This window comes from Puntigrus tetrazona, chromosome 13 (genome assembly GCF_018831695.1).
Source record: "Puntigrus tetrazona isolate hp1 chromosome 13, ASM1883169v1, whole genome shotgun sequence".
In the NCBI taxonomy this organism is placed as follows: domain Eukaryota; kingdom Metazoa; phylum Chordata; class Actinopteri; order Cypriniformes; family Cyprinidae; genus Puntigrus; species Puntigrus tetrazona.
The window spans coordinates 2,956,771-2,981,101 of record NC_056711.1 but is presented as its reverse complement, the minus strand read 5'-3'; the positions used below and the strand labels follow the sequence as shown (position 1 = coordinate 2,981,101).

Genomic DNA, 24,331 nt, shown 5'->3' with positions numbered 1-24,331 from the left:
TGAAGCACGTGCTAGTTTGTGAGTCAACACATCAGCAAGTAGTTCTGTCCTGATGCTATCATTTTCCACCTCTCTTTTACTTATTCACTTCTACAATGACATCATTATTTAAACATGAAGGAATTAAATATCCAAATGTATTCAGTGTTGCCACACGTTTTGACTAATTAGTTTCCATGACTTGTCACACTCCAGACATTTGCGTCACTTTCCATGTTTTTAGAGCTGAAAAATCACAATTGTAGTAAGAAATAAATCAATGGTACAAGTATGGCAATGAATGAATAAGTAAATGTATATTCACTTTTTCCAATATCATGGACACACCATACAGTTGAACTGTTATTGGTTTACAAAGAACCAAAAATGTACCTGCAGTTTAAAACGTGATGTTATTTCTGAGTGAACTAGATGACTGAATTATTATTGTCAAGATCATCGCATCAAACGTTCAAATGACATTTAGCAAGCAACAATACACACTTACCTGAAGAATTTCAGCGAGTGCTCCCTCTTACTGATTCTTGACCATCGTATTCTCCAGGCCTACATAAACAACCACTTCAAACGGATTATATTAGCATAGAAGAAGAAACGGTAGACAGCAGACCGGGGGACATGCCAAGACAGATTAATATGTAAATCACAGCAAAACTGAACAGTACCAGAGAAGTTGTTAGGAAAACATAGACTCTAAAATCAATTACTACAACGTGAGATTTTTACTGTCAGAACATCAAAAGAAAAAAAAGCTGACTGCAAACTTTTCCTCTAAATGGGAGATGGAAATTCTTACGATTGTTTTATTAGTTTACTCATTTCCTGTTTTGTGGCGTGCTGAAAATCCTTCGCCTATTTTGATGTTCCCAGACAAAAATGATTGCTCTTTTTGTCAACTTGTTTCTGTTAGCACATGATGTTTTCAGTGGTTTATCTCAGAAAAGCTGACAAAAAAATTGTATCCAATATTTGGTAAAATAGCGCATGTATTTCTTGTCATGCCATATTTGTTGTCAGCCAGTTTTTTTGAACAGGAACACAAGTGTAGCAAAGCAGGGGAAGAGAGACACTGCGTGAGAAAAATCAAGTTTTAGTCCAATACGATAACAAGATTTCATAATGCTACAGCCATTTGTTTTGATTAAGCAGTGTAGACTTCTAGGCAGTGATTAACAACAGGAAATGATTTCCCAAGATGAGTGTAGCCAATCACATTCAAGAAAATCAAGTAACCCATGTTGTTTATATTCTGCCAGTATAAATGTGTGAACTTATGAAATTTCCATGATTGAGCAGGCTCCGGGCAGTTTCTTCAATAAAATATCTTTCATAGACTTTTCCACTCTTTATGGTGGAAAGTAAATACCACTGTAGCTTAAAGCTGCAGTCCATAACTTTTGGCTCTCCAGCGGCTGATGAACAAAAATGTGTGTCTTGCGGAAGAACCCTTGTAGGCGGCTCTACTTCTCTCTGTTTATGTCTACGGCGAATCACGCAGACCCGAACCAGTCTAAATACTTCGAATATAAACACCTATTATAGGTGTGCCGCAGTGAGTCAGGACAAGCCCCTAACACGGTTTGGAAAATGGATTCATGTGTACTTCTATAATATACAATTTGTAAAATTTGAACACAAAGCTTTTTAAGAATAATTAAAATACTAACAAACCAATATTGCATCTGAAGACTTCTTGGCATTTCCTGGTTTGATTTGTGGATCAGATTTAATGACAGAAAAAAGCACTGAATGAAGCTGATGCTTTGTGATGTAAACACACTTAAAACGGTCTTAGCATCATACACGAAATGTCAAATCATAAAAGAAACGTTTAATCCGTATTACATTGGAATATTTTAAATGTTGATTTTATTTGTAAACTGAATGTATAAAACAGAACAAGTAAAAACTAAAATCGAACACTCTTGCAAAATACTTTTTGTATAGAAAACAAAGCGGCTTTGCGTTCTACATGGGTTGTATAACAATCAAGTTTGAAGTAACAAAACAACAGCAACAAAGGATATATACAAGAAGGAAATGGCACTGTACAAGCTGCTAAACAAAACAAATGACTTTCCCTCGTCTCAAACCGATGGCTCCGTCTTGTTAGTCTCATTCTCCCATTTCTCCAGAAAAGCCTGCAGGTTCAGATTGAAGGTATCAATACCCTTCCCCGATAGATGAACCCCATCTGGTCTGTAGAGTCCAAAACTTGGCCTTATGTTTTCGTGGCTCAAAGCAGAGCCACAAAGTTGTCTCATAATTCCACATATGCTCTCATTAATGGCCATCCGGATAACGTCCATCTCTTTGCTGTCTTCTGTACCCCTCCAGGTCTGCCGTGAAAGGATGCTGGACCACACCAGCAGGCATCCGGGGAATATGCTCTTCAGCGAGGTCAGGTCTTTCTTCACAGTCTCAATAAAGTCCTCTGGATCAGTTGTGCTTATGTCATTTCCACCCAAGTGGAATATAAGCACATCAGGCTTGGGCCAGTTGTCTTTGAGCTGGAGCAGCAAAGGAACAAGCTGTTGCCACGCCATGCCCTGCACGCCCTTCCACCAGATGCGTATTGAATCTGGGTGCATGCCCAGCTGCACTCCATACTCAGGGGAAGTAGCCCTCTTCTCAGCCCAAAACACAAGAGAGTGGCCACATATCCACACATTCTTTATCTCATTGGGGGTACTTTTACCTGTAAATGTGTTACAATATAGGGTGTGCATTAACCTCGACAGGCTTGGCCACATGAAAAAGTGCTTGATGGTCCTTAATCTAACATAATTTCAGGACCAACATAGTGATGCTTATTACAAGAGATCTGATCCCATTCCTGACAAGCCTCATCTAATGAAGAATAAAACTGTCCTCTACCAACTGATCTGCATCTATTATTTTGTGAGAATGCATGTCTACACTGAAAGTGATTGGCACTGAGTTGACTGGAGACGGTCTAAACCAGAAGCCCCAACTATACCCTAACTCTGGGGTAAATCCCAATTTATTTTCAACAGAAATCCAGTGGTGTAAATATTTTAGAATAGCGCTTTCTACTTCTAAACTTCCATGAAATTTCACAGGCAAAAAAGTTCACTGGCTATCGAGTAGATGCATGAAGCACAGCTCACACAGAAGTCAATTTAAAGCTAAGCAGCTTTCTTTATTAGTTTTCTAACTGTCAATAGAAAATCCTGTAATGGACACTTTCATTGTGTAGACAGCACCACTGAACATTTAATGCAACCCAAGTTTTACACATCCAGTGCAGACATACATATGTTTCCAGAAAAAATAAAACGCAATACTTTACAACATAAAATCACTATTTAAAAATTATTACCAATGTCTTCACCACTTAAAGTACTTGCTAATTTCAAGGTATGCTACTGAAAATAACTCTATCCTAAAATGCTGTTTCCTCATCTTGTGACAAAACACTAGGTTTCTTTAAAAAGTTAAATCAGATCCAGTACCATCCCTATTATGATCTGAGAGCTAACTGAAAAACTTTTTCATGGAAACAAAAATGGGAAATTTTGGTAATAATCCTGTTTGCAAGGTAAAATAATAAGCAAACTATACAGGCAGTTGCACCTGTAGATAATATAAAAGCCTGAACCTAAAGACTCTGAAAATAATACCTTGAGCTGAATTCCGATTTTGTCCACGTGAACGCTGGGCTTCCATTTGTTGCTCTTTCTTCAGCTTCATTCTCTGGTTAAACTGTTCAAGCTGCCCAGAGCACAATTATATAAGAACAAAACGGACAAAATTGTGCTAAAACAATCAGCAGATTTATCACAGGTTCAGAACATTACAGATGAACTCATAAGCTGAAGACATTAAGCTCACAGCAACATTGTCCTTGGACAGCTTCTGGTATTTGCCACCCATCACAGAATTACAAAGCGTAACATAAGTATAAAATTTAAGCATTAACATGGATATTAAGAATCACTGAACAAAGGATTCCACATGTGAGAAGTTTGAAGAAAGATGTCATACCCGTTTCTTCTGCTTAGCCTTGATGTCATCATCTTTTATGGTAGCAAACTGTATGTTCTTGGCTTCCTCCGATGTTTGTTTTTCATTACTGTCCTCTATAGGTTGTATGGAAACAAGTGCGCTGACAGGCCCCGCTTTACCTTTCGGAACCATTTTGACTGTTTCTATTGTTTTAAGGCATCTTACAGGCTTTGTTTGTATAGATTCAGTTGAAATTTGACTAGCCGCTGGGGTAGAGTAGGCCGAGGTCATGGTGGAGAGGTGGAGAGGACTGGGAATAGGTGGAGGACCATATGAATGTGGCATGGGAAGTAGAGGAGGTACACAATATGGATTGGCCATTTGTGCAGTGTATGAACTATACGAAGTCATCATATGTGGCGCCATTGCTTGGTGACCCATAGCATAAGAGGATGGAGGTACAGTACCATAAGGGTACAGACCAGGGGCCACAGATCCCACAGATCCCCAAACATGTTGATCACTACCTTGATATTGCGAATATTGTGAAGCTGAAAAGGTGGAAACGGTGGAATTTTGGGCATACTGGGAAGTGGCAGGCTGAACTGTGGTTACAATGGTCATTGGTTCATACGAAGCTTGAGAAACTGCAGCCGGCTCAGGTTCGTAAGGATCTTGTTCGTTGGTTGCAGGTTTCAAATTCACTACGATTCTCTTAATGCTACTTAGGTCTACATCTTCTGCTTTGTGCTGGTCTTTGTATTTTACAGTGTCTTTATAACTCATGTAAACCTTACGATTTGAGGACTGAGCTGGGGAAACTGATCGATAGTCTTCAGAGTCTGAGGAATCTGCCCTACTACAACTACCCCTCTGGTCAGTTTGGCTCATTGATCGCTCCCTTTTTTGTTCAAAGGAGTGAGCGGGCACACTTTGGTTTTTTTTTGTCTTACCATACAACCGCTCTTGCGTCCTGTCGGCTAATTTGCTAACCTCTGCAGTGTCTAGATGAAGTCCTATTGTTTGCAGAAGAGACTGAATTTTTTCAAAGTTCTCTGTCTTACTGTTTTTATCTTCAGTGCTTTCCTCAGACTCCTGACGAGCTAAGCTTTTGTCAAACCTACTATCAGGAATCTCTCTGTCCACTACGTAAGAGTGCTGAACACTTGGATTGACTTTCTGGCACTCAAAAGATTGACTACGCTCCCTATACAGACTGTGTTCATTGGTGTAATGTTTGTGTTCTGTTGCATACATATCAGTATCCTGTTCATACGGATTCCACTGCTCAGAGAACTGATTTAGATTCTCTTTATAGGCATTCTGCTTCCAGCTTTCTGACACCATTGGATGCCCATATAGACTCTTCTTCTCGGCTTTCGCAGTAGGGTCTACACCATACTTCATTCCAACAAGCTGAGAAAAGCCACTACCATCCTGAACAGCTCTTTCATGAGGCAAAAGGTCATCTTTACCAGGATCATTCAAACGGGTTTCAGTTTTCAATCGTTGCTGGCCAGATTGTTTACCTATTAAGGAAGGCTGGCCATTGTCTTCATCTTCCTTAAAAGGATCGTATATCTCATCCATGAAGGGTATGTTTCTATCTAATTGTGGTTGAGTTGGTTTCTGGGTGTTTATTAAAGTCAGATCCTTTCTAGCCTCTTGAAACAAAGAGTTAACAATGCTGGTGTCAGCCTTGTTGAGAGCACTAAGGAAGCGCTCCATTTGAGTTGTAAGATTCCGCTTTTGATCTGATGGTGAAGTCTGACTGGTTGAAGGGATACTGCTAGGAGGATGAGGCAGGTGAGATGATGCCCTGTGTTGGTCATCCTGAGAATTGCTACCTTTAGACATACTGGAAGATTTCTGCTCATGCAAAGACCTTAAACTGGAGACCTGAGAGTGTGACTGTGAGATAACTGGCTTGTTAAAAGAGGGTGTTTCAATCCTCTGTGAATCTGCTGAAGACTCATTCTTGATCTGGCTGAACAATCCCAACATACTGGTCTGAACTGATTGTGGATTTGAGGACCTATTAAATGGCAAAGCTGCTGTCTTCTGGGAAGGTGGTTTTGTAAAAGAATCACCATCCTGACTTAGCTGACCATATTCATCAACTGAGGTTTTGTCACTCTGCAAAGCAAAAATACAAATTATTTTTACAAACTACTGTAGCAACAGGTAACTTTTCTTGAAACATTTTGTACACTCTTGCTTCCAATAGCACTTTTCCACCACTGAGCTGAAAAATTACTGTTTAAGAATAAGTGCTGTATCAATCCTGGCACAATGCCATAGATTCAGTTGACATTACGTACGTAACCAATCTTGAGTTGCTTAAGCATTACCATCAACACTGTTTCCCTATAAAAAGTTTGATACACTAACCATGCTTAGATTTGTAGCAAATGTGCCATATTGAACAGTGTTGGAAATGGAGCTGATGCCGTACTCACCATGCTCACAACCGTTCAGTCACATGGTGGAAAATGTGTCTTTTAAATTCAGCTAAAACCAGCTTCATGTGGTAGCTAGTACGTTATGGTTTTTTAGTTGGTCCAAACTAAAATCTATCCATCTTATAATCAGTATAAGGACTGTAGATAGATGGATCAAGCTTGGTCAAAATCAGACATGGTAGACCACCATAGCTGGTGGGGTTCATAATCAAGCCAATGAAAGCAATTACTCAGCTACCATTTTCGAAAAACCAGTTTCACCATGTGAAGCTGTTTCTTTCCCACTATAAATATACAGCCAATATATACATATATTTTACAAGGAACAAACCTGAGATGTTAGAATCTCTGAGCGTTTCTTCAAAATTGACTTTTTAGGTTGAATATCAGGTTTTATTACAGAGCTCCATAAGTTCCCTTTAGTCATTACAAACTGGTCTTCTGTGTGTGAGTCAAACTTGTGTTCCGCTTCCATTTCAGGCATTTCCTGAACAACTTTGACCTTCTGTTCCAAGGCGATTAGTGCTTTTTTGCGTGCTACAGACTCACTGAGATCTTCTAATTGCTTCTTTTGTCTCACCAATTCTAGATCTTGACTCAGAGTTACAGTTGTCTTGTCAGACCCTGAAGTTGTTAAAGTCCTCTCAGCAATACTTTCAAATGTTGAGTAGCCAGGTGAGCCAAAAGCCTGTTGGTGGTATCCTATCTGCATCTCTTGACTTTCACTTTTTACAAAAGGAGCAGCAACTTCCTTGCTTGCAGATGCCTTAGAGAAGATATGAGACAGTGAGATAGGCAAGAGAAAATAAAATATGAAACAAAACCTAGGAGCCCACAAACCTGAGATTTAGGGTCAATGTGAGGTTCAGACTGTTTCTTCAAGATGGACTTCACTGGTTTTAGGTCAGGCATCCAAATGTTCTCGCGATGCACATGCTCATAATCAAATGTTGTAACTCCACTTTTTCCATCCTCAGGTTCAATTTTCTTAGCATTTTGTTCCATAGCGACAATAGCTTTTTTACGTGCAATCAGCTCATTGAGTTCCATTAGCTCTCTCCTTTTTCTCAATAGTTCTTCCTCTACATCGTCAGGGCTTTTAACTTTCTTCTTGTCACTTAAATCTTTATTGCCGCTTTGTTTTGCATAGTGATCATATTTGTCAGCAGGGCTGCGGCTTCTCTTCCTAGTACTCTGACTGCTCCTTTCTCTGCTGTGACTCCGTCGGGATCTCTCTACATGCTCTTTGCTCCGACTGCGGCTGCGTTTGAATCTGTACCGGTTGTCCCTCCTCTCACGGCTGGTACTTCTGCGTCTTCTGTAGTAGCTCCTACTTCTGTCTCGGCTTCTGCTCCTGCTGCGACTGTATCTGCGTCGACCACTTTCCCTGCTTCTGCTTCGACTATACCGACGCCGACTGTTTTCCCTGCTTCTGCTCCGTACTTTATCACCTTTAGTGCTTTCTTGTTTACTGTCACTTTCTTTCTTCAGATCTTTTGCAGATGACTTATATGGTAAGGGCTTGTCTTTTCCCTTGCTAAAGTTAAAAAAATTTTCACAAAAAGGTTTCATAAAAATATATTACATGTTTAACATTAAAACAACAATTTCTCCATTTAAAAAAAAAATGCAGAAAAAATTAAAAACATTGGGGATGAATTGGACAAGAAGTCTTAATTACAACAACAGTGCACTGTTTAGAACGGTTTAATTAAATGTTTGTACACAACATTCATGGCAAAGACTCAAGATGTATTACTGAAGTAACAATATATATATAAAAATAACTTATATTTTTCATTAACATTATGTTTCTGTATTATCACATTGCAGGAACTTGACAACATTCAATTTATTTTACCAATGTTTTTTAAATTTAACTACTCTTTTCTGTATCTGTCTTTTCATTGTATTTTATATTCATGAATCAAATTACTTAAAGGTGCTGCATGTATTTTTTTAACAGTTTTTTAAAGCCTAAAATGCCATAATGTGCAAATATTTAGAAAGCATGGTAAGTTCAAATATTATTACTTTAAAATAGGCTTTTCATGTTTAAATATCTGCTATTGTTTCAGTTTGTTTGATTTCACCGACTGCCAATTCACCCAACAGTATTTAAAAATTAAAATTAAAATAAATAATAATAAAATCACAGATTCTGCCCTGAAGAACCTGAAAAGCCTCAAAATCCAATTAAAACCTCCATGGCCAGAGAATATTAATATTAAAATGCAGATAAATCAACTCATCAAATTACAGTGTAAGGCTCATTACCAAAAATAGTTGATCAAGCTTGTTCTATGTTGTACTTGCCAACTCACGAGTTTTGAATTTAGACTGGAATACCCATTACAAACCACTAATTATCAAAAATACATACCACACCTTTACGTTTACTTCCATTTTTTAGTTTTGCTTCAAGTGCTCTAAAATGTGGATAAAAGTAACTGCTATTCTCAATGTGAATACTACTGGAGAACATTTCTGCATTGTGACAAAACATCTCACTTCAGCCTGTCTATGACTGTGTTTTGCTCTCAGACTTACTGTCGATGTACTGATGTGCCAATTTCAAAGAACATCTGCACGTTTATCTAATGAACTGACCTACTTACTCATGATTTACTTACTCTACATCCACTGATTCACTGACTTTGGCCTCTGTTTTGACCTCCTCCTTGATTTGGTCTTTGGGATCCTTCAGCAATTTGATAGTCATTTTCTTCTGCAGGCAGCCAAGCAAATGTGGCAGAATCCACATTTAGGGAAAAAACCAACCCATGGAAAGTGATTAAAATGATTATTTATTGTATAAACTAGGGATTGCACTGACTAGTTTATTAGATCTACTTATCACTAGTCATTATGCTGCAAAGCAGATTTTGGATCTTTGCCAACTAGTAGTGGATCTCATGATTCTAATTAAGCCAAGAATAAGCCCAACTGTGTCCCAGTGTTGTTGCATATCCTTTATTACCTGTGATGGATAAATCTATTCACAAGAAAAAAGGTAAAAATCCTAAGCTTTAACAAAAGACACACTGATTTAACCACTGATACTGCAGTGTATTATGAATCAATAGATACTGATCCACCAACTAATTTTTGGACAACTATCAAAAACAAGTATCTGTGCAAGCCCTAGTATATAAATCTTAGAATAAAATAAGTAGTATGTACTGCACCTTCTCTTTTACTCCAAAGGCCTCTAATTTTGGTGCAGATGTGAAGACACTTTCATTCAGCCTTCTTATTCTAACAGCATGTTTTCCCCCTTCAGCTGCTTCATTCTTCAAACAGTATAACAATTACATGAACAAAGCGCTAGACTGAAATACCAGAATCCAAAATGTATTCTCTACTCTTCCAGCAAAAGCCAGAAACTCTAGCAGTTTAAAAAGGTTCAGGAAGAAAATTAGTTACGGATCATTATTTCTGCGGCTGACAACTTACCTGTACTAACGTAAATTCAACCTTCTCAGATAAAGTGAGTTTGGTGTCCTCCATAACTTCACTTATGTCAAAAAAAAAAATAGCTGCGGTCCTGTTGTGTCTTGATGAACCCAAAATTATCATCCAGCTTGACAACAAGCCCCTAATAGACGGAAGCACGTCATAAGCGAAAACAATTGTACAGTTATTAATTGCCTTAAAGAACATTTCATATTTATGCCCAACCCCAGTTCCTGGAGATCCACCTCACTTGAAATTTTTGCTCCAAACCTGATGAAACGCAACTGAAACCATCAGGAAAGCTTGATAATTACAGACAGGTGTGTTTGATCGGGGTTGGAACTAAACTATGCAGTTAGGTATATCTCCAGGATCAGGCCCGTCTTAAAGATCAACTGTAATAAAACACAGCCCTCACTGGTTCTGATTCTTCTATAAATGCTAAAAAGCAGGGATACACCAAAAAGTCAACCACAGTCAGTCTGAGGGAAAAAAAAAATCCAAAATATTTAACAAAAACTGCACAAGATGTCTTTTCCATGATTTTTTTTTGGTGAATACCGCAAAATTTATGGACTCAAGAACTAACTCTGAACTAAATTTATGGTGTGCAAGAACTAACTCTGTTTTTCAAAACCAGCACAAGACAAGCTTCACGAATAAAGCATTTTAGCAGAGACAACTTGTGCATGAGATAAATCAGAGGGGTGTAACCCTGGCCAAATCTGCCTATGGACCTCAATCAGCAATGATGCCTTAATCATCATTATTAGCATCATTATTAGCTCCGTGTTCAAACACACGATTGCTGACTTCCATTTGTAGTCAGAAGCTGGAAACTTTGAGCTCCCAGTAGGCAGGGAATTTAAACTGGAACACCCTCCCAAATCAGAGTCCTGACTCAGAGTCTCGGAATTTCAGGATTAAATATGGCTGCTCAGTGCATCAACACAAGATAAACAGTAGTAATATATTGCTTATTAGCACTATAAGTTTCTCTGATGCCTGTGCAAAATACTACTTTCTATTTGTTTTTAAAAAACTGGCATTGCTAACAAGGGAAACATCCATCTTTGTTTTTCTTGACTTCTCGACCAGAACTGAAAAATCATTTCCAACTCTATCCGAGGTATATCAAATGCAGAATATGGCCACTGTCACCATCATTCAGGTGGAATAAAATGTGTAATCATATTACCATTCTTCATTTTGGTGCATCCCCTAAGCTTGTTTATTTGCTATATATTAATGCCACTACTTACTTTATAACTAATATCTTGCTTTTTCCTATGTAATCTGAGGAAGAACATCAAAGCTTAATACCTACAGCACAATGGTCTGTGAGGTCATGACATTAGTGTATAGAACCACACTGACCAACAGTGCAACTACGCAAATCTTGGGATATTTTCATCTTTGAAAGCTAAATGCATCATGAAAATTTAAAACCAAGATTTGGTGCAGCTGTTCATTAACTACCACCACTACTGCTTCTCCTAATCAACTACCTAAATGGCAAATCACCATGAATGACCAACTGAAAAAAAAAAAAACTTACTATCTTTCGCTGCTCTTCAGAGTCCGTCTGGAAAGTTTCTGGCAGGATCTCTACGTTGACGCCACACTCCTCCTTAGTTACAACGTTGGTGGAGATGTTGAACTGGACCTTGTCACCAAGCATCATGGTGGCTTTTGTGATCACATCACCTGACTTAAAAGATAAGCGCTTCTCTGTGCCCTCCACTGTGGTGACCAGAAAACCCAGAGAGCACTCTTGATTGTCCATCTGCTCAAAAGAAAAAAAGCATTAATATTTAAAACATGACCGCTTCGAAAAATAGAGTCATGATCAAGGAATAAAAACCTCCCAATACTTATATATTAAGTCTGAAACCATGCATCCTTCCAATTCAACATGCTGAGCTCAAACGGACTTTCCAAAAATATTATAAAAACTCTAATGTTCTCAAAAGTATTAATTAAACTAGCAGCTATTGTGTTTTACACGCATTTCTTTGTTTCAGAAAACAAAAACTCTACAGATGTGTAGATGTACAGCAAAAGTTCTTCTCTTCAATCAGTTCCCAAACAACAAAGTAGAGAAGATTCATAAATGTGAGGCTATAGTACATCTACTTCACACATCACAAACATCATTACAAACTTACATTATTCTTTATATTATTCTATTCTATTCTTCTTAAATTCTCAAAAAGTAGTATGTTTTCATTGCACTGTAATCATTTAATGATTTTTATTTCAGGTTATGAGAGACTCTTTGTGTGCAGGTTGCAGGAGGGTGAAAACCTACCACTTTGTCCTCACTTGGGCTTTTCTTTGGGACGATTTGAGTAATGGTCCCCTCGTATTTCTCACTGCTTACATCTAAATCTTGAGAACCAGCTTCTGTGTTCACAGGCTTCCACTGCAGATAAATACGTAAGCGCACTTTTAGAAGAAAGTGAAACTTTCCAAGAAAAAAATGCATTTCCTTACGTTATCTCCAGCAGGACAGCTGAAAATAAACAAGGACCTAGTATAAACTACCTTGTCTTTGACAGGGCCAGTGCCAGATGTATTGTCGTTCGTGTCAGACATATTTTCATTGCCTTTTGCTTTTTGATTAAAGGTGACAGAGCCTTCGGGCAGCTTCTTGAGTCGGACGGCCTTCTTTGTGTCGTTCACCTTTAATACACAATATATGTATATTATGAAGCTTTGAGTACGTGAAGGTTTGAATACAAAGAAAGATACAATGCGTTTTAAAAAACCAAAAACGTTTACTTACAGTCAAAATGGTGAGCTCCACTTCATCCATGACATTCAGCTCTTCATCTGATAAATTGTCAGTAGATGTGGCGGTCAGGCTATCATGTTTCTGTGTCATGATGGTCAGGGTTTCATCGCTCTTATTAATAATCACACCCTGGTGGCAAAATAAGGACAAAGAGTAAAGTTTACATCCCCCCTTTACATAGTTTTCATTCACAACTCTTAATGCATGGTTTTTCCTTCTGGAGCATCAGCGAGCGTATGAACCTTAGTTATCCTCAGTGTGAAAAGATGGATTTCAAAATCATACAGTCATTATTGGAAAGGGTTCAAATACACAAAAATGCCTAATAATTTTGGAAAACCAATTAATTTTGGAACCTGAAGAACTTTTCTGAAGAATGGCAGGCAGTTTAACTTAACTTAAGAAGTCACTTTACACAGCTGTGGATCAACATATGTTTATGACATAGTATTAAAGGTCCAATGTTGTCAAATCTGAAATGTCCTGAAATGTCATGAAGCGAGGTGTAGGGGCTATGTAACTACACTGTAAAAATCAGCCAAAAAAAAACAAAAAACTGGCAGCTGTGGTTGCAGGAATTCTACCATAAAAAATATGGTGGCAACATTTTTGGTTTTACAATTTTACGTTAAATTTACACTTAAATACCGTAATTTCATTGACTGATATAATGTTAATATACCAACCTATTAAAGTCCTAAAATCCGTTTTGTACCCTTGAAATACACGGATAACCATTTACATTTGGTGGTGATGAGAAAATCACATTCACAAGCAGCTTTTAATTCTGAACAATTCTAAAAGGTGTCATTGACACGAACACTAAACACTAAACACTAAACTGAAATATGCAATAAACATTAGACATAATACACAACCCTAATAAACATTAAAGAAAAAAAAACATTTCAAATGCGAACAAAATTTTAAATGCAATGCAGGGAATTCTGGTAATATCAAATGAAAATTTTCCCTTTAAAATTTCCCAGGAATTTAGCGTTAACCATTTAACAGGTGTTTACTGCAGCATTTTCACAGTAATTTTTTACATTGTACCATACAAGTTTGAGTCAATCCATAATAAACTGCACACAGCACTTATGGACCATATGTAAATATCTTTTATGTGAAATATTATTCATGTCGGCACCAAATAAACACCATGCATTTTGTATGATACCTCTTATTTCGATAAAACATTTTACAGATTTTTATGTTTTCACAAAAAAATATGAACAGTGTCTGTCTGTGTAAAACCGAGAGCCAAGACTGGTGGCAAGTTCAACTAGAACAACTCAAAGTAATCACACATCTCTACAGTGATCGGGATGTCTTCGGTTCACTTAGATTTGTTGTGGGAACGTGATAATATGCTGTGGCCTTGAGATGCTATGTTGACTGAATAAAATCCTTTTTTTTTTTTGTGGCCACAACTTTATTGTGTGACCTATTTACCTGCGTGACCACAGCAACAAATCATTATCAAAGATGGATTCATTATTTTATTTTGAATTAAGAAATGATTATATTATTATTATAGAAATTGTCAATTTCTTTTATTGCTTTATAATAAAATTGTTATATTGCCCACATGCCACTGTACTCGTAATGTAAACAGAATTTGCATTAAGTTGATCATGAATAAATGTTACATAAAGTAAATAAAAACATTGCATCCATTCCAGTCTTTGTAACTGTGTGTCCATTAACTAATCGTCTTTTTCTGTAAGGTTTGTTTATTTATCATCATCATAATCATCGCCATCATCTACATTATTAATAGTCTATTGAAGTTGCTCTTTATAATGTTATGACTTTTTGTAATATTCAACATGGAATTTAGCCTAATATCTATTGTTTCTTTGGGGAATGAATCATTCACATATTTTCATTTGTAAATGAAAACACAATTACGCAAAACATTGATTAGGTAAAGCGCTACATGAATTGAAGAGGGAAATAAATATGATATACAAAATAAATATAAAAATACAGCCCTAACAGGTTAATATAATAATAATTATAATAATAGTTATAATAAACATTAAATTTATTATTACATTTAATCCCAGGTTGCTATGGTCACGCAGGTTTGCTGTGGCCACAATAAAAAAAGTGGTTTCCTCAACATAAGAAGTCTTGGCCATGAGAAACGGATGTTGTTCCCTCAACATAACATCCTGAGCCACAACAAGAGGATGTTGTTACTGTGAAATAAACTATTTCGTGGCCACAACATAATATCATGTTCCCAAGAGTTAATATGACGTGGCCATGACAAATCTAAGTGAACCGAAGATGGCCTGATGATTCAAGTCTCACTCATGTAATAAGTATCACTCTAACTTGTGCACAGTGATATATAAAGGCATTTTAAAAACAAAATCCCATCACTTATTGCATTTCTGCTGGTTAGGACAAAACCTCCACCTTTTATGGCTTGTCTGTCACGTCATTTCTGGTTTGGACACACTGTCAGACAAACAAATATATCTATACAGCATCAAATATTTACCTTATTTTTAGGGTAAAAGTGGTTGTTGCTATCCGTAATGTAATTGTGCAAGGCTTCTTGTTTTATTCGCTAGCAGTTATTTGCTTGACAAAGCAGGTATTTATCATTACAGTGTGCATTTTCCAAATCATAGTGAACATTCTTGTCCCCTTGTTAGTGGGGACTTGAGTGAGCAGGACACTTGAGTGTCATTTATATAGTTATTATTAATAATGCACTTGTCAAATGGAGCTAAGCAATTTCCTCATTATCTTCAGCTATATGTGATAAAAACATAAAAGCGATATGCATATTGTTACACTCCTAATCTTCATAGAATTTTTCAATGTTTTATTGTAAACGTATACACACAACAAAACAGTTTAGCGTTAACTGCATTATTCCATTTACCTATAGCGTTCACAGAAAATACATCTCTTCATTGTAAAAAAAAAAAAAAAAAGCTAACAAAAATCAGCACGTAGAAAAGTTACGAATGGGGAAACTATCTAAATTCAAACTTCAAAACTAAGCCTGGCACACTAAAGCAATTATATATACATACTGTACACTCAATTTACATAGTACAACTCATTTCCTCTTGCTCTAAAATCATAACTTCCTGTTCTCGCTTTGCATACTGACTGACTCTCACCTTCCCTCTGGTCTAAACAAAGATGTCTCCAAGACTTGGCAATGGCATTCTTTACACAGACATTTAAGTAGAACATTTTTCTGAATCATACCCAGTCATGCCCATTTTCCTCAAGATGAATTAATAAAATAAAGAATTGGTAACACTTTATTTTATTTTATTCCACTTCAGACATTCTGTCAGCTACGAGTCAGTAGAGTATTAGTAGACTGTCTGCTTAATATCTTCTAACGCTTTTTGTTGTTGGGTCAACAACATACAACAAACTGACCATCAGATACGTCTTATTCTACTAACCCTGACAGTCTACTCTGAGAGTCAGTGGACATGTAGCAGCAAATAAATGAGAATCAGTTGACATGCAGTCACAAAGTTACTTATGGTCAGTAGAATGTCAAAATAAAGCGTTACCAAACTTTTCAGGGTGAGCATATAGTTCATAAGTAATGCAAGAAGAGTGGAATACGGATGTTGCCACTTACCATCTCCCTGACTTCTTTGGTGAGCTGAAAAGTGTCAGGAGTTTTTGGTTTGATGTTTGTGGCTCTTTGCTCCCTAGTAATAACATTCGTCAGCAGCTGGAACTCCACACGATCATACAGCAGCAGAGTCACACTGGTGTCCGCTTTTCCAAAGGGCAGTTTAATGGGATCCTTGGAGATGATGGTCCTGATGCAGCCAGGATTGGCCTCCTTGACGTTGTCCTTATGACATGCATGTAAAAAGAGATTTTAGAGCTACATACTGCATAATCTTCTCGCAGAATCATATCCAGAGTACACACGGTCAACTGCAGTGGGACATGTACAACGCATTTATTTGGTTCCAGTTGCTGAAGAAGTATTTGTGTTTCTGTGAATGGGACTGAAGTATGGTCTCATCGTGGATAGATGAGAGATTGTTACCAACTACATGGAAAAATTATTGTCAAAAATCTCTTCTGCTCACCAAGCCTGCATTTATTTGATCCAAAAATGCAGAAAATAGAGTTACATTTTTAAATAAATTAAAATAGAATATTGTAAACAGTAACTTATTCCTGTGATTCAAAGCTACATTTTCATTCATACTAATATTCTAATTTGCTGTTCAAAATATATTATTCATTATCATTATCAAAAGACAAAAGATTATTATTATTGTTATTATTATTATTATTATATTGAAAAAAGCTGAGTAGAATCTTTTTTTCAGGTTTCTTTGATGGTGTTCTTTTTAATCTTATTTATTTATCAGTGTTGTCTACCTATGGATGATTTCATAACCCAAAAGGTTCACAAACACCTGCACAACATTTTAACTGTCAAAATGACAGAGATATTTTTATGTCTAAACAAAATAATGACGATAACAAAATAAATATAAGTGTTAGATAAATTTCCAATAGATCAAATTGGGGCAAATGAAAGAGAACTAGCAAATGTGAGTAAAATATGCAAGCTAGCAAATACTGTTTACATATAAATTATATTTATACAAACGTAAAAATATTAAAACATGCATACACTACTTTAACAAGAAACAGGCTGAAACTGAAAACCAGAATGCAAATGAGAAATTAAAAATTGCTAAAGCTTTGAAATCTGTAATAACCCTGGTGTGTACTGTTACCATCCTCTAAAACTAACTATCCGTCCTTGACAAAGCTCTAGGGGGGATGTCGCTTAAGGATTTAAAAGCTCCAGACGTTCTCACTCCTCTCTTATCTAACCCATGAAGGACAGTGGTCTGCACATTAAATACACGGCAAAAACAGATTGTACAACAGTTAAAGGCAGTTACTGAGTAAGAGTTGAATCTGTGAATTGATGTGTGAATGTAAAGAAATGATGAAATTACGTGATGAAGTGAGTCTTTAGCTGTGTCTCAAATGACACACACTAAGTACACTATGTACTATGCACTCAATCGTATATAGTATCGTCCCAAATGGAATACTAACCGGAAATGCAAAGCGTTTCCCAGACAATGGTATATGACGTCTAGCAAATGCAAGTGTCCAACATAAATGGGGATTTTAAGTGCCATTTTGCACTATTTATATTACAAAACGTATATTACACAAGTATGCGATTCAGGATGCAGCTTTTTTTTTCAACCATATGAGCAGATATAGAATAGGGTCAGAAGTTGATAAACACTGGTCTGTCTGATATGTTCTGACCCACCTCTGGGGCAGAGCATATGGAAATCACTATAGAAGAGCGTGCAGAGACAAATTCTACATATTGCATACTCTGGAGAGTCTCTCAGCTTCATCATCTCAGAATAAATTCTGTCTTCTGTCATCAAAACCTAGTTCTGAGAGAGATTTCTTGCTGAGGAGGCAGAAGTCAGAATAGAAGTAATGATAGTGGGTCAAGGTGGATCAATTCCCACTCACTGCTTCTGCTTATCACTCAAGGCCAAGACACACACACACACACACACACACACACACACACACTCCCTCAACATCCCTTCCTCCCATGAGAAGATCTTCTTTCTATTTTCAGCGTCGTGGAATTTAATTACGACCAACAATACTTAACAATAATAAGCAATTTTATTCAAGAGTTGCAGACAGAGATGCAACACTGTATCGATCACGTCTCTCCCCTAACTTCATTCAGCTCCTCATTTAAACCCCTAAACGTTAGCTCCTCCTCTTCCTCTAGACACACACACATCTTACGTATTTTATCCCCTCATTTGCATGTTGCACAAGCACTTGTTGTAAATTAGCATAAAACTCAGACGTAGTCAAATATTGTTTTTTTCCATTGTAGGAGGCGCTCGTTGTTCTGCAAAAGGTGTTAGACATAAAAATAAATTCCCCTTCCAAATCAGTCTGAACTGATTCTGCGGTCAGCTCTGTTTGTGCTGAGCTTGCTTCCTGAGCACAATGTTTCTCATGAACTAATGTAACTAATAAAAGCAATAAACTCAAATAAATGACAGCAGATAATAAATGATAATAAATGACACCAATGAAATTCAACCACATCAGTTCGCAAGTAGACTAATATTGAGTAGTGAGATTCTTAACCTACATCAAATGACTTAAGCTCAGTTCTTTTTGACATTAACTAGGAGTCGAGACGGGATATAATCACTCAAATAAACATTCTGTTATATTCTGACGAAGTTTTCCTTCAGCTTTATTGTTATAATTTCTATACATTTATGAGTTAACTACATGTTACTTTTGTGCCATTCTTAAACATAATGGTGTCTGCTGCTAGAAGATTGCTTGCGAAGGCAGTGGGGTCTGCAAAACATAACTCAACTGGTAAATTCAACAAGGTCAGAAGTCACCAATTCGCATAGAAAGAAACCATAAATAAGGAGAACCTTATATCAAACACACACACACAGACCCTATAGAACTGACAAGGGACAAAAACAAAAGACCCTGAGATTGAACACAGCTGTTCTTACCTAAGACTGATGGTATAATGGGGTGGGACGCTAGCAAGGGTTTAAAAAGGGGAGATGGAGACCAAGAGGAGAGAGGCGGACTGCGGCTATCTCAGACTGGACAATAAAGTTTTTCCTGACACCTAAAATCCTGCTGTACGAGTCTCTTTGCTTGAGAAGTGACTTCGCCTCCAGATCAACAATAACACTCCACATCAATTCATCTACATCTTTATCACGAAATGAAAGTGACTCACAGTTATAATGGATGGGTAGCTGGAGAGGATATCTTACATTTCTTGACTGGACAGTTCTTAAGTGAGAGTTTTACTCACATGAGGAAGGACTGTGAGAACTACACCTTCATACACCGTGCTGTCAATGTCTTCGGTTCCTCCTGGGGCCACTTTCACATCAACTGCACAATCTTTTCCCTGATATCACAAGCATTTGGGTAAATAGAATGGAATGTTTTCTATCCAAAGAGCAAAACGGTATTTCTGCACATATTACACACTTACCAGATTTTTCACAGCTGTGAAATGTACTTTAACTCCAGGCAACAGGAGAGCCCGGTTTCCAAAAAAAGCATCAAACACAAAAGAAAACTTCTTCAGATCCTCCCGTTCGATGAAACCGCAGTTATTCTGAGGAGAAATCAAAACAGCCCTATGTTGGATCCTCACAAATTTGAGACGTTCGAGCAAGAAACGTTCACGCACTTTACAAAACAAACTGTAGCACAACAATAGCCAGAAAATAAGAATTACTTACCCAATGAAAAAGTAAAGTAAGGAATTCAACACTGAATTGTAAATAACATTTTTTATCTAAAGATACAATGTAAAGCAGTGTATTCGCCGGCCCATTCGCTTGCACTTTTCTTTTGGATTCATAGAAAAACCATACAGATAAGCTCTGCTCTCAAATGCTGGGGGGGCGTGTCCTCGCTGAAACCACGCCTACTCCGGCAAAGCTGCCGTCTCTCTCAACTGTCTTCCTCAAGCAGCTTGAATTAAATAGAGACCAAGCTCAGTTGTTTTGTAAATCATAGCAATCACGTGATGTGGCAAAGGCATGGCTAGATAGCAAACTGTAGGCAAACGTTAATGAGAGTAACTCATGACTGAACGGACGAATCACTGATGCTTATGCACTCTAGTTATTATGCATCCGTTCCACTCGATCAGTGTTTGACATCAAAATACAGCGAGAGTGATTCAAAGCAAAATGAGCGTCTGCTCTCTATACTCTCTCACTGTACTGAAGTCACTTGCTGCTTCAAGTCCAACACAACTCTTATAGTTTTGCGGGAGAGACAGTGTTTGGGGCTCTATTGCTTCACAGAATAAATCCTGATCACGAACAAAAACAGTTTAACAGTTTAAACTGCACCATTACGTTTTATATAGTTCACAGGCTTTGTAACACGTTTAAGCAATGCTTTTCTAACATCTATAACACGTTCACAAACAATTCTCAAAATTGACTTTACACAGAAAGCCACGTGTTTATCCGCAATTCATCAAGGCAGGGGATCTAGGTCTATGATTTAATATAAAAGTAACAAGCAATATAGACGACACTTACGGCAACAAGTGAAATTACTCCCAATGAGCGTCCACGAGGTGCGCTGGAAAAAACAAACAAAAAAAAACACATTTTTTAACATCAAGTTTACTTCAACAATCTCTAGTTTCTCAAAGCCACTATGATTTTCAGCTAATGATTTTCTCTCCAGAACACAGAGACCAAACATGGTGGAAAAAAAAAACCAAACAAAAGCAAATCAAATAATTACTTTGCAGAGATATTCTTGAACGATGATATCTTTAAAGCCATCGATTTAGGCGGTTCAGTCTTAGTCTCTTTCGGAGCCAGCTGATCTTTTTTCTGTGGAGGTTGGGGTGAACAGGCGGGACGAGGCGCGCTCTGAAATATAAAGCACGCTGCATTACAGATCTACAACCCATGACAGACTTATTAAAACACAAGGGTGAACTTACACTGAACGCCTCAGATGGTGGCTGTACCGGCCCCGGGCCCCGGAAATCAGGTGCCAGCGGTGCAGCAAACCCTCCTCTCTCTCCAAACGAATGATTGCCCTTATTTAAATAGCACAAAAAAATTAATATAATAAATTAAAACTATATTGACTTATTTTTTTAATTGTTGTACTATAAGTCAGTTTTTCCCCATTCAGCAATCATTATAGGCCTAAGTAATATACTTAATTGTATATTAAATATTGCAACTGCTGCCTGTCAGTTTCCACTGTGGGGGTAGGTTATTAATCTGTATGTGGATTATAAAAGACAACGAATGACAAAGAAACAGATCTAAAGCAACGAAAGTAACAGTTCTGTCTTTAATGTATTTCATTGCTCGGGACAGAGGCGAAACCAATAAACCTAGATCGATCAAATATCACGCACTGCAGGCTAATTTCATATATAAAACAACTTCTATAATTAAAAACCAATCTGTATTTGATGCTTTTACACTCTCTGATGCAGCTTGATTATATGTTTCTCCTTCACAGACAGTCCAAATGCCTTTTTTAGTTAATATAAAGTCCCTCGGTAGCTTATTTCCCCTCACACGAAATATAGCAAAAGAGTGATGTGGGTTAGTTGTAGGATGCATTGTCATATGAACCAGTCAATAATGATGGTTCATTAATGAAACACAAACCAAAACATAATTAGTTGCTGACATTACCTTAAATAACGGTCATTTGTAGTTCATAAGCTGTTGCGTGTTGATTCACTAGTTCACTGACTGAATGATTCAAACAGCAAACCCCTTAAAGTTTAATAAACTCTTATTAAAATGACCAATGTCGTCCAAATTGTTTATGTGGGCCGTTTATTGAGTGAATCAAAATAACACGACCAGTGTTGTACACTGTATAATTAATAAGCAGTGGGGCAATACACTTTTAAATATGAATCAAAACATACAGCGCAAATGACTCGCTTCTTTTTAGTGAATCAGAATACTTATGAATCTCTCGCGAATTGAACCGTTCGCTTAATTACATGCTTTGTTTATTTGGCATTTTATGCATTTGATTTGCAATTACGGTGTTTTAATGTTTATTATAATTAACTGGATCTCATCGCATCGTTCAACTGCACATTTAAACGTATTTGTAAAACACGCCTTTTGCTAGAAAATCACATTAATGTATGATATACGCATTTGTTTACAGGAACAATTTAGGAAGAAAACGAATCTTTAAGGAACCGTTAAAAAGAATCGAACACTTTTCTTAAGATATTTCGAAGTGGCTTACTAGACCGGCCGAAAAACAACAACATGTACTTACATGGGGGTCCATTGGCGGCATATAATGTTGGTCTCTTGGACCAAACTGCTCCATTTGGTCGAAAGCAGGGTTCATCATGTGGAAACCTGGCCCCCCGTCAAACTCAGGAGGGCGGAAGTTCGGGGGTCTGCCCCTAAACTCGGGCGGACAGAAGTCTCGAGGTCTGTCACAAAACTCCGGGGAACGGAAACGCGGTTCATACTCAAGCTCTGGACGGTAAAACGGTAAAGCTGGTGCAGGCGGTCTGTTTCCAAACTCTTGATGACGGAAAGCTGGATCAGGTCCCTCAAAGCGAGGGCGACATTCGTGCCTGTCGGGGAAATCCATCCGGTTAAAAGGCCCGTCGTTCACCATGAATCCCTGCGGCTCTTGCATAAACCCTCGATCTCTTTCCATGTCGTCCATCATCCTCATTCTGGGGGGCTGCTGTCCGAAGTCGTGATGGGGCGCAGGAAACCTGTGTCCAGGGGGGCCCATCTGGAAACCGGGAGCAGGTCCGCGAAAGCCTCCTTGTTGAGGAGGAGGTCTGTGTTGAGGAGGCGCTGGGAGACGCATGCCCTTTGGTCCTGCTTGAGCTGCCCCCTTTCCTTTCTTGCGGTTTTTCCCCATTTCCCAACCGAGTTGCTCGGTGAGCAGCTAACGTTAGCAAACCGTGTCACGAGCACGTTTGTTCGCGCGCACAACCATGCAGACGTTAGTACAGTTGACGTCGCATCGACGCAAACAGTAGCTTAATACAGTTGCTGTAATACATCTGATCTGCGTTGTGAGCCGCTCGCTAGACGCTAACTAGCTTGTGTTTGGCAAAAGTCCGCTGCGCGAAAAGCAAGCGACACAAGCGTTCAAGAGAGCCAAATGGCGGATATGACGCAATAGATTCAAAATAAGAGCACACAAAAATAAGCTGGGGCCTGATTTGTATGTAATGTTTTGTACAAACAAGCAAATAAATAAGAAACTATAACATACGAATGTAGAAAAGTGTAGAGAAAATAGATACGATTCCCTTTCTTTCTAGCGGAGAATCAGACTGTTCTGATGCCAAAAGATAGACTTTATTACCAACAGAATAAAGCTGAGTATCTCTCTTCAGAGGAGTCTTTTATACAGGTTTTTTAAGGCGTGTTCTATACTTTTACCACAATTGCCCTTAAGTCAACAATAATGTACAGGAGGTGCCCAACCACGTGTTATGATAAAGAAAGAAGCCCTTTTACTTGTTCCCATCCCCAACACATGGTAAAGAAAGAGGGCCCTTTTACAGATAACTCTTGTCTGTGTGTCCACACACTTCAGGCTTCCCCCTATGCCAGCATGTGACCCAGGCATGATTTTAATCGAGGAGTCGTATACATGACATATACATGACTAGTTTCACTTAATAAATCCATATTTTGACTGAACAGAAATCTTCTACATAACATTGTTTAAGGTCCCGCAGTTCTCGTAAAATACCTCTAGACGAATTCTCGATCTCATAGGGTGTTACGGCCGAGGAGCAAGAAGACACACAGACGTATATTTCCTTACTCCAAAGTCTATTCCAGAATACAATGATACAGGAAATAATGAACATATAAGGAATACTTTTGGACACAGAAAAACACTTCTTCGTCAAGTATCAAAAGTGTAGAGCAAACTCATTCACCCCACGACTCAGAGTAGCGCACACACCAATGACAGACTGAACCCTTCTTACATGTAGAAGGATGGATAGATCACACATACTACAGAACACTAGGGGAGATAAAAAGAAAATCACGTCAAG

General features: G+C 37.9%; 2 protein-coding genes across 2 annotated transcripts; both read right to left on the bottom strand.

Moving 5' to 3' along the window:
* Positions 1-1,852: 1,852 nt before the first annotated feature.
* Positions 1,853-9,956, bottom strand: LOC122356304 (serine/arginine repetitive matrix protein 2-like). The gene is made up of 8 exons (XM_043254845.1): positions 9,888-9,956; positions 9,620-9,724; positions 9,065-9,159; positions 7,272-7,968; positions 6,763-7,197; positions 4,009-6,105; positions 3,645-3,735; positions 1,853-2,698 (listed from the first exon to the last, which is right to left on the bottom strand). The coding sequence occupies exons 1-8, from the start codon at positions 9,939-9,941 to the stop codon at positions 2,088-2,090; spliced, it is 4,185 nt and encodes a 1,394-aa protein (XP_043110780.1). The 5' UTR covers positions 9,942-9,956; the 3' UTR covers positions 1,853-2,087.
* LOC122356776 (cold shock domain-containing protein E1-like) lies at positions 9,955-23,444 on the bottom strand. The gene is made up of 12 exons (XM_043255830.1): positions 22,564-23,444; positions 21,239-21,337; positions 21,034-21,164; positions 20,823-20,865; positions 19,754-19,879; positions 19,568-19,666; positions 16,316-16,537; positions 12,676-12,813; positions 12,435-12,572; positions 12,199-12,312; positions 11,446-11,673; positions 9,955-10,029 (listed from the first exon to the last, which is right to left on the bottom strand). Exons 1-12 carry the CDS (start codon positions 23,170-23,172, stop codon positions 9,955-9,957), a joined length of 2,022 nt encoding a protein of 673 aa, XP_043111765.1. The 5' UTR covers positions 23,173-23,444.
* Between the last annotated feature and the right edge of the window lie 887 nt (positions 23,445-24,331).

Coding starts and splice junctions, on each gene's coding strand:
- LOC122356776 (XM_043255830.1), bottom strand. CDS start 23,172: ATGGGGAAAAACCGCAAGAAAGGAAAGGGGGCAGCTCAAGCAGGACCA. Junction 19,880..20,822: donor GAGTAATTTCACTTGTTGCC/GTAAGTGTCGTC, acceptor ATTTCTCCTCAG/AATAACTGCGGTTTCATCGA. Junction 10,030..11,445: donor CTGAAGAGCAGCGAAAGATA/GTAAGTTTTTTT, acceptor TCCGTCTATTAG/GGGCTTGTTGTCAAGCTGGA.
- LOC122356304 (XM_043254845.1), bottom strand. CDS start 9,941: ATGGAGGACACCAAACTCACTTTATCTGAGAAGGTTGAATTTACGTTA. Junction 9,725..9,887: donor TTGAATTTACGTTAGTACAG/GTAAGTTGTCAG, acceptor TACTGTTTGAAG/AATGAAGCAGCTGAAGGGGG. Junction 9,160..9,619: donor CCTTTGGAGTAAAAGAGAAG/GTGCAGTACATA, acceptor GGCTGCCTGCAG/AAGAAAATGACTATCAAATT.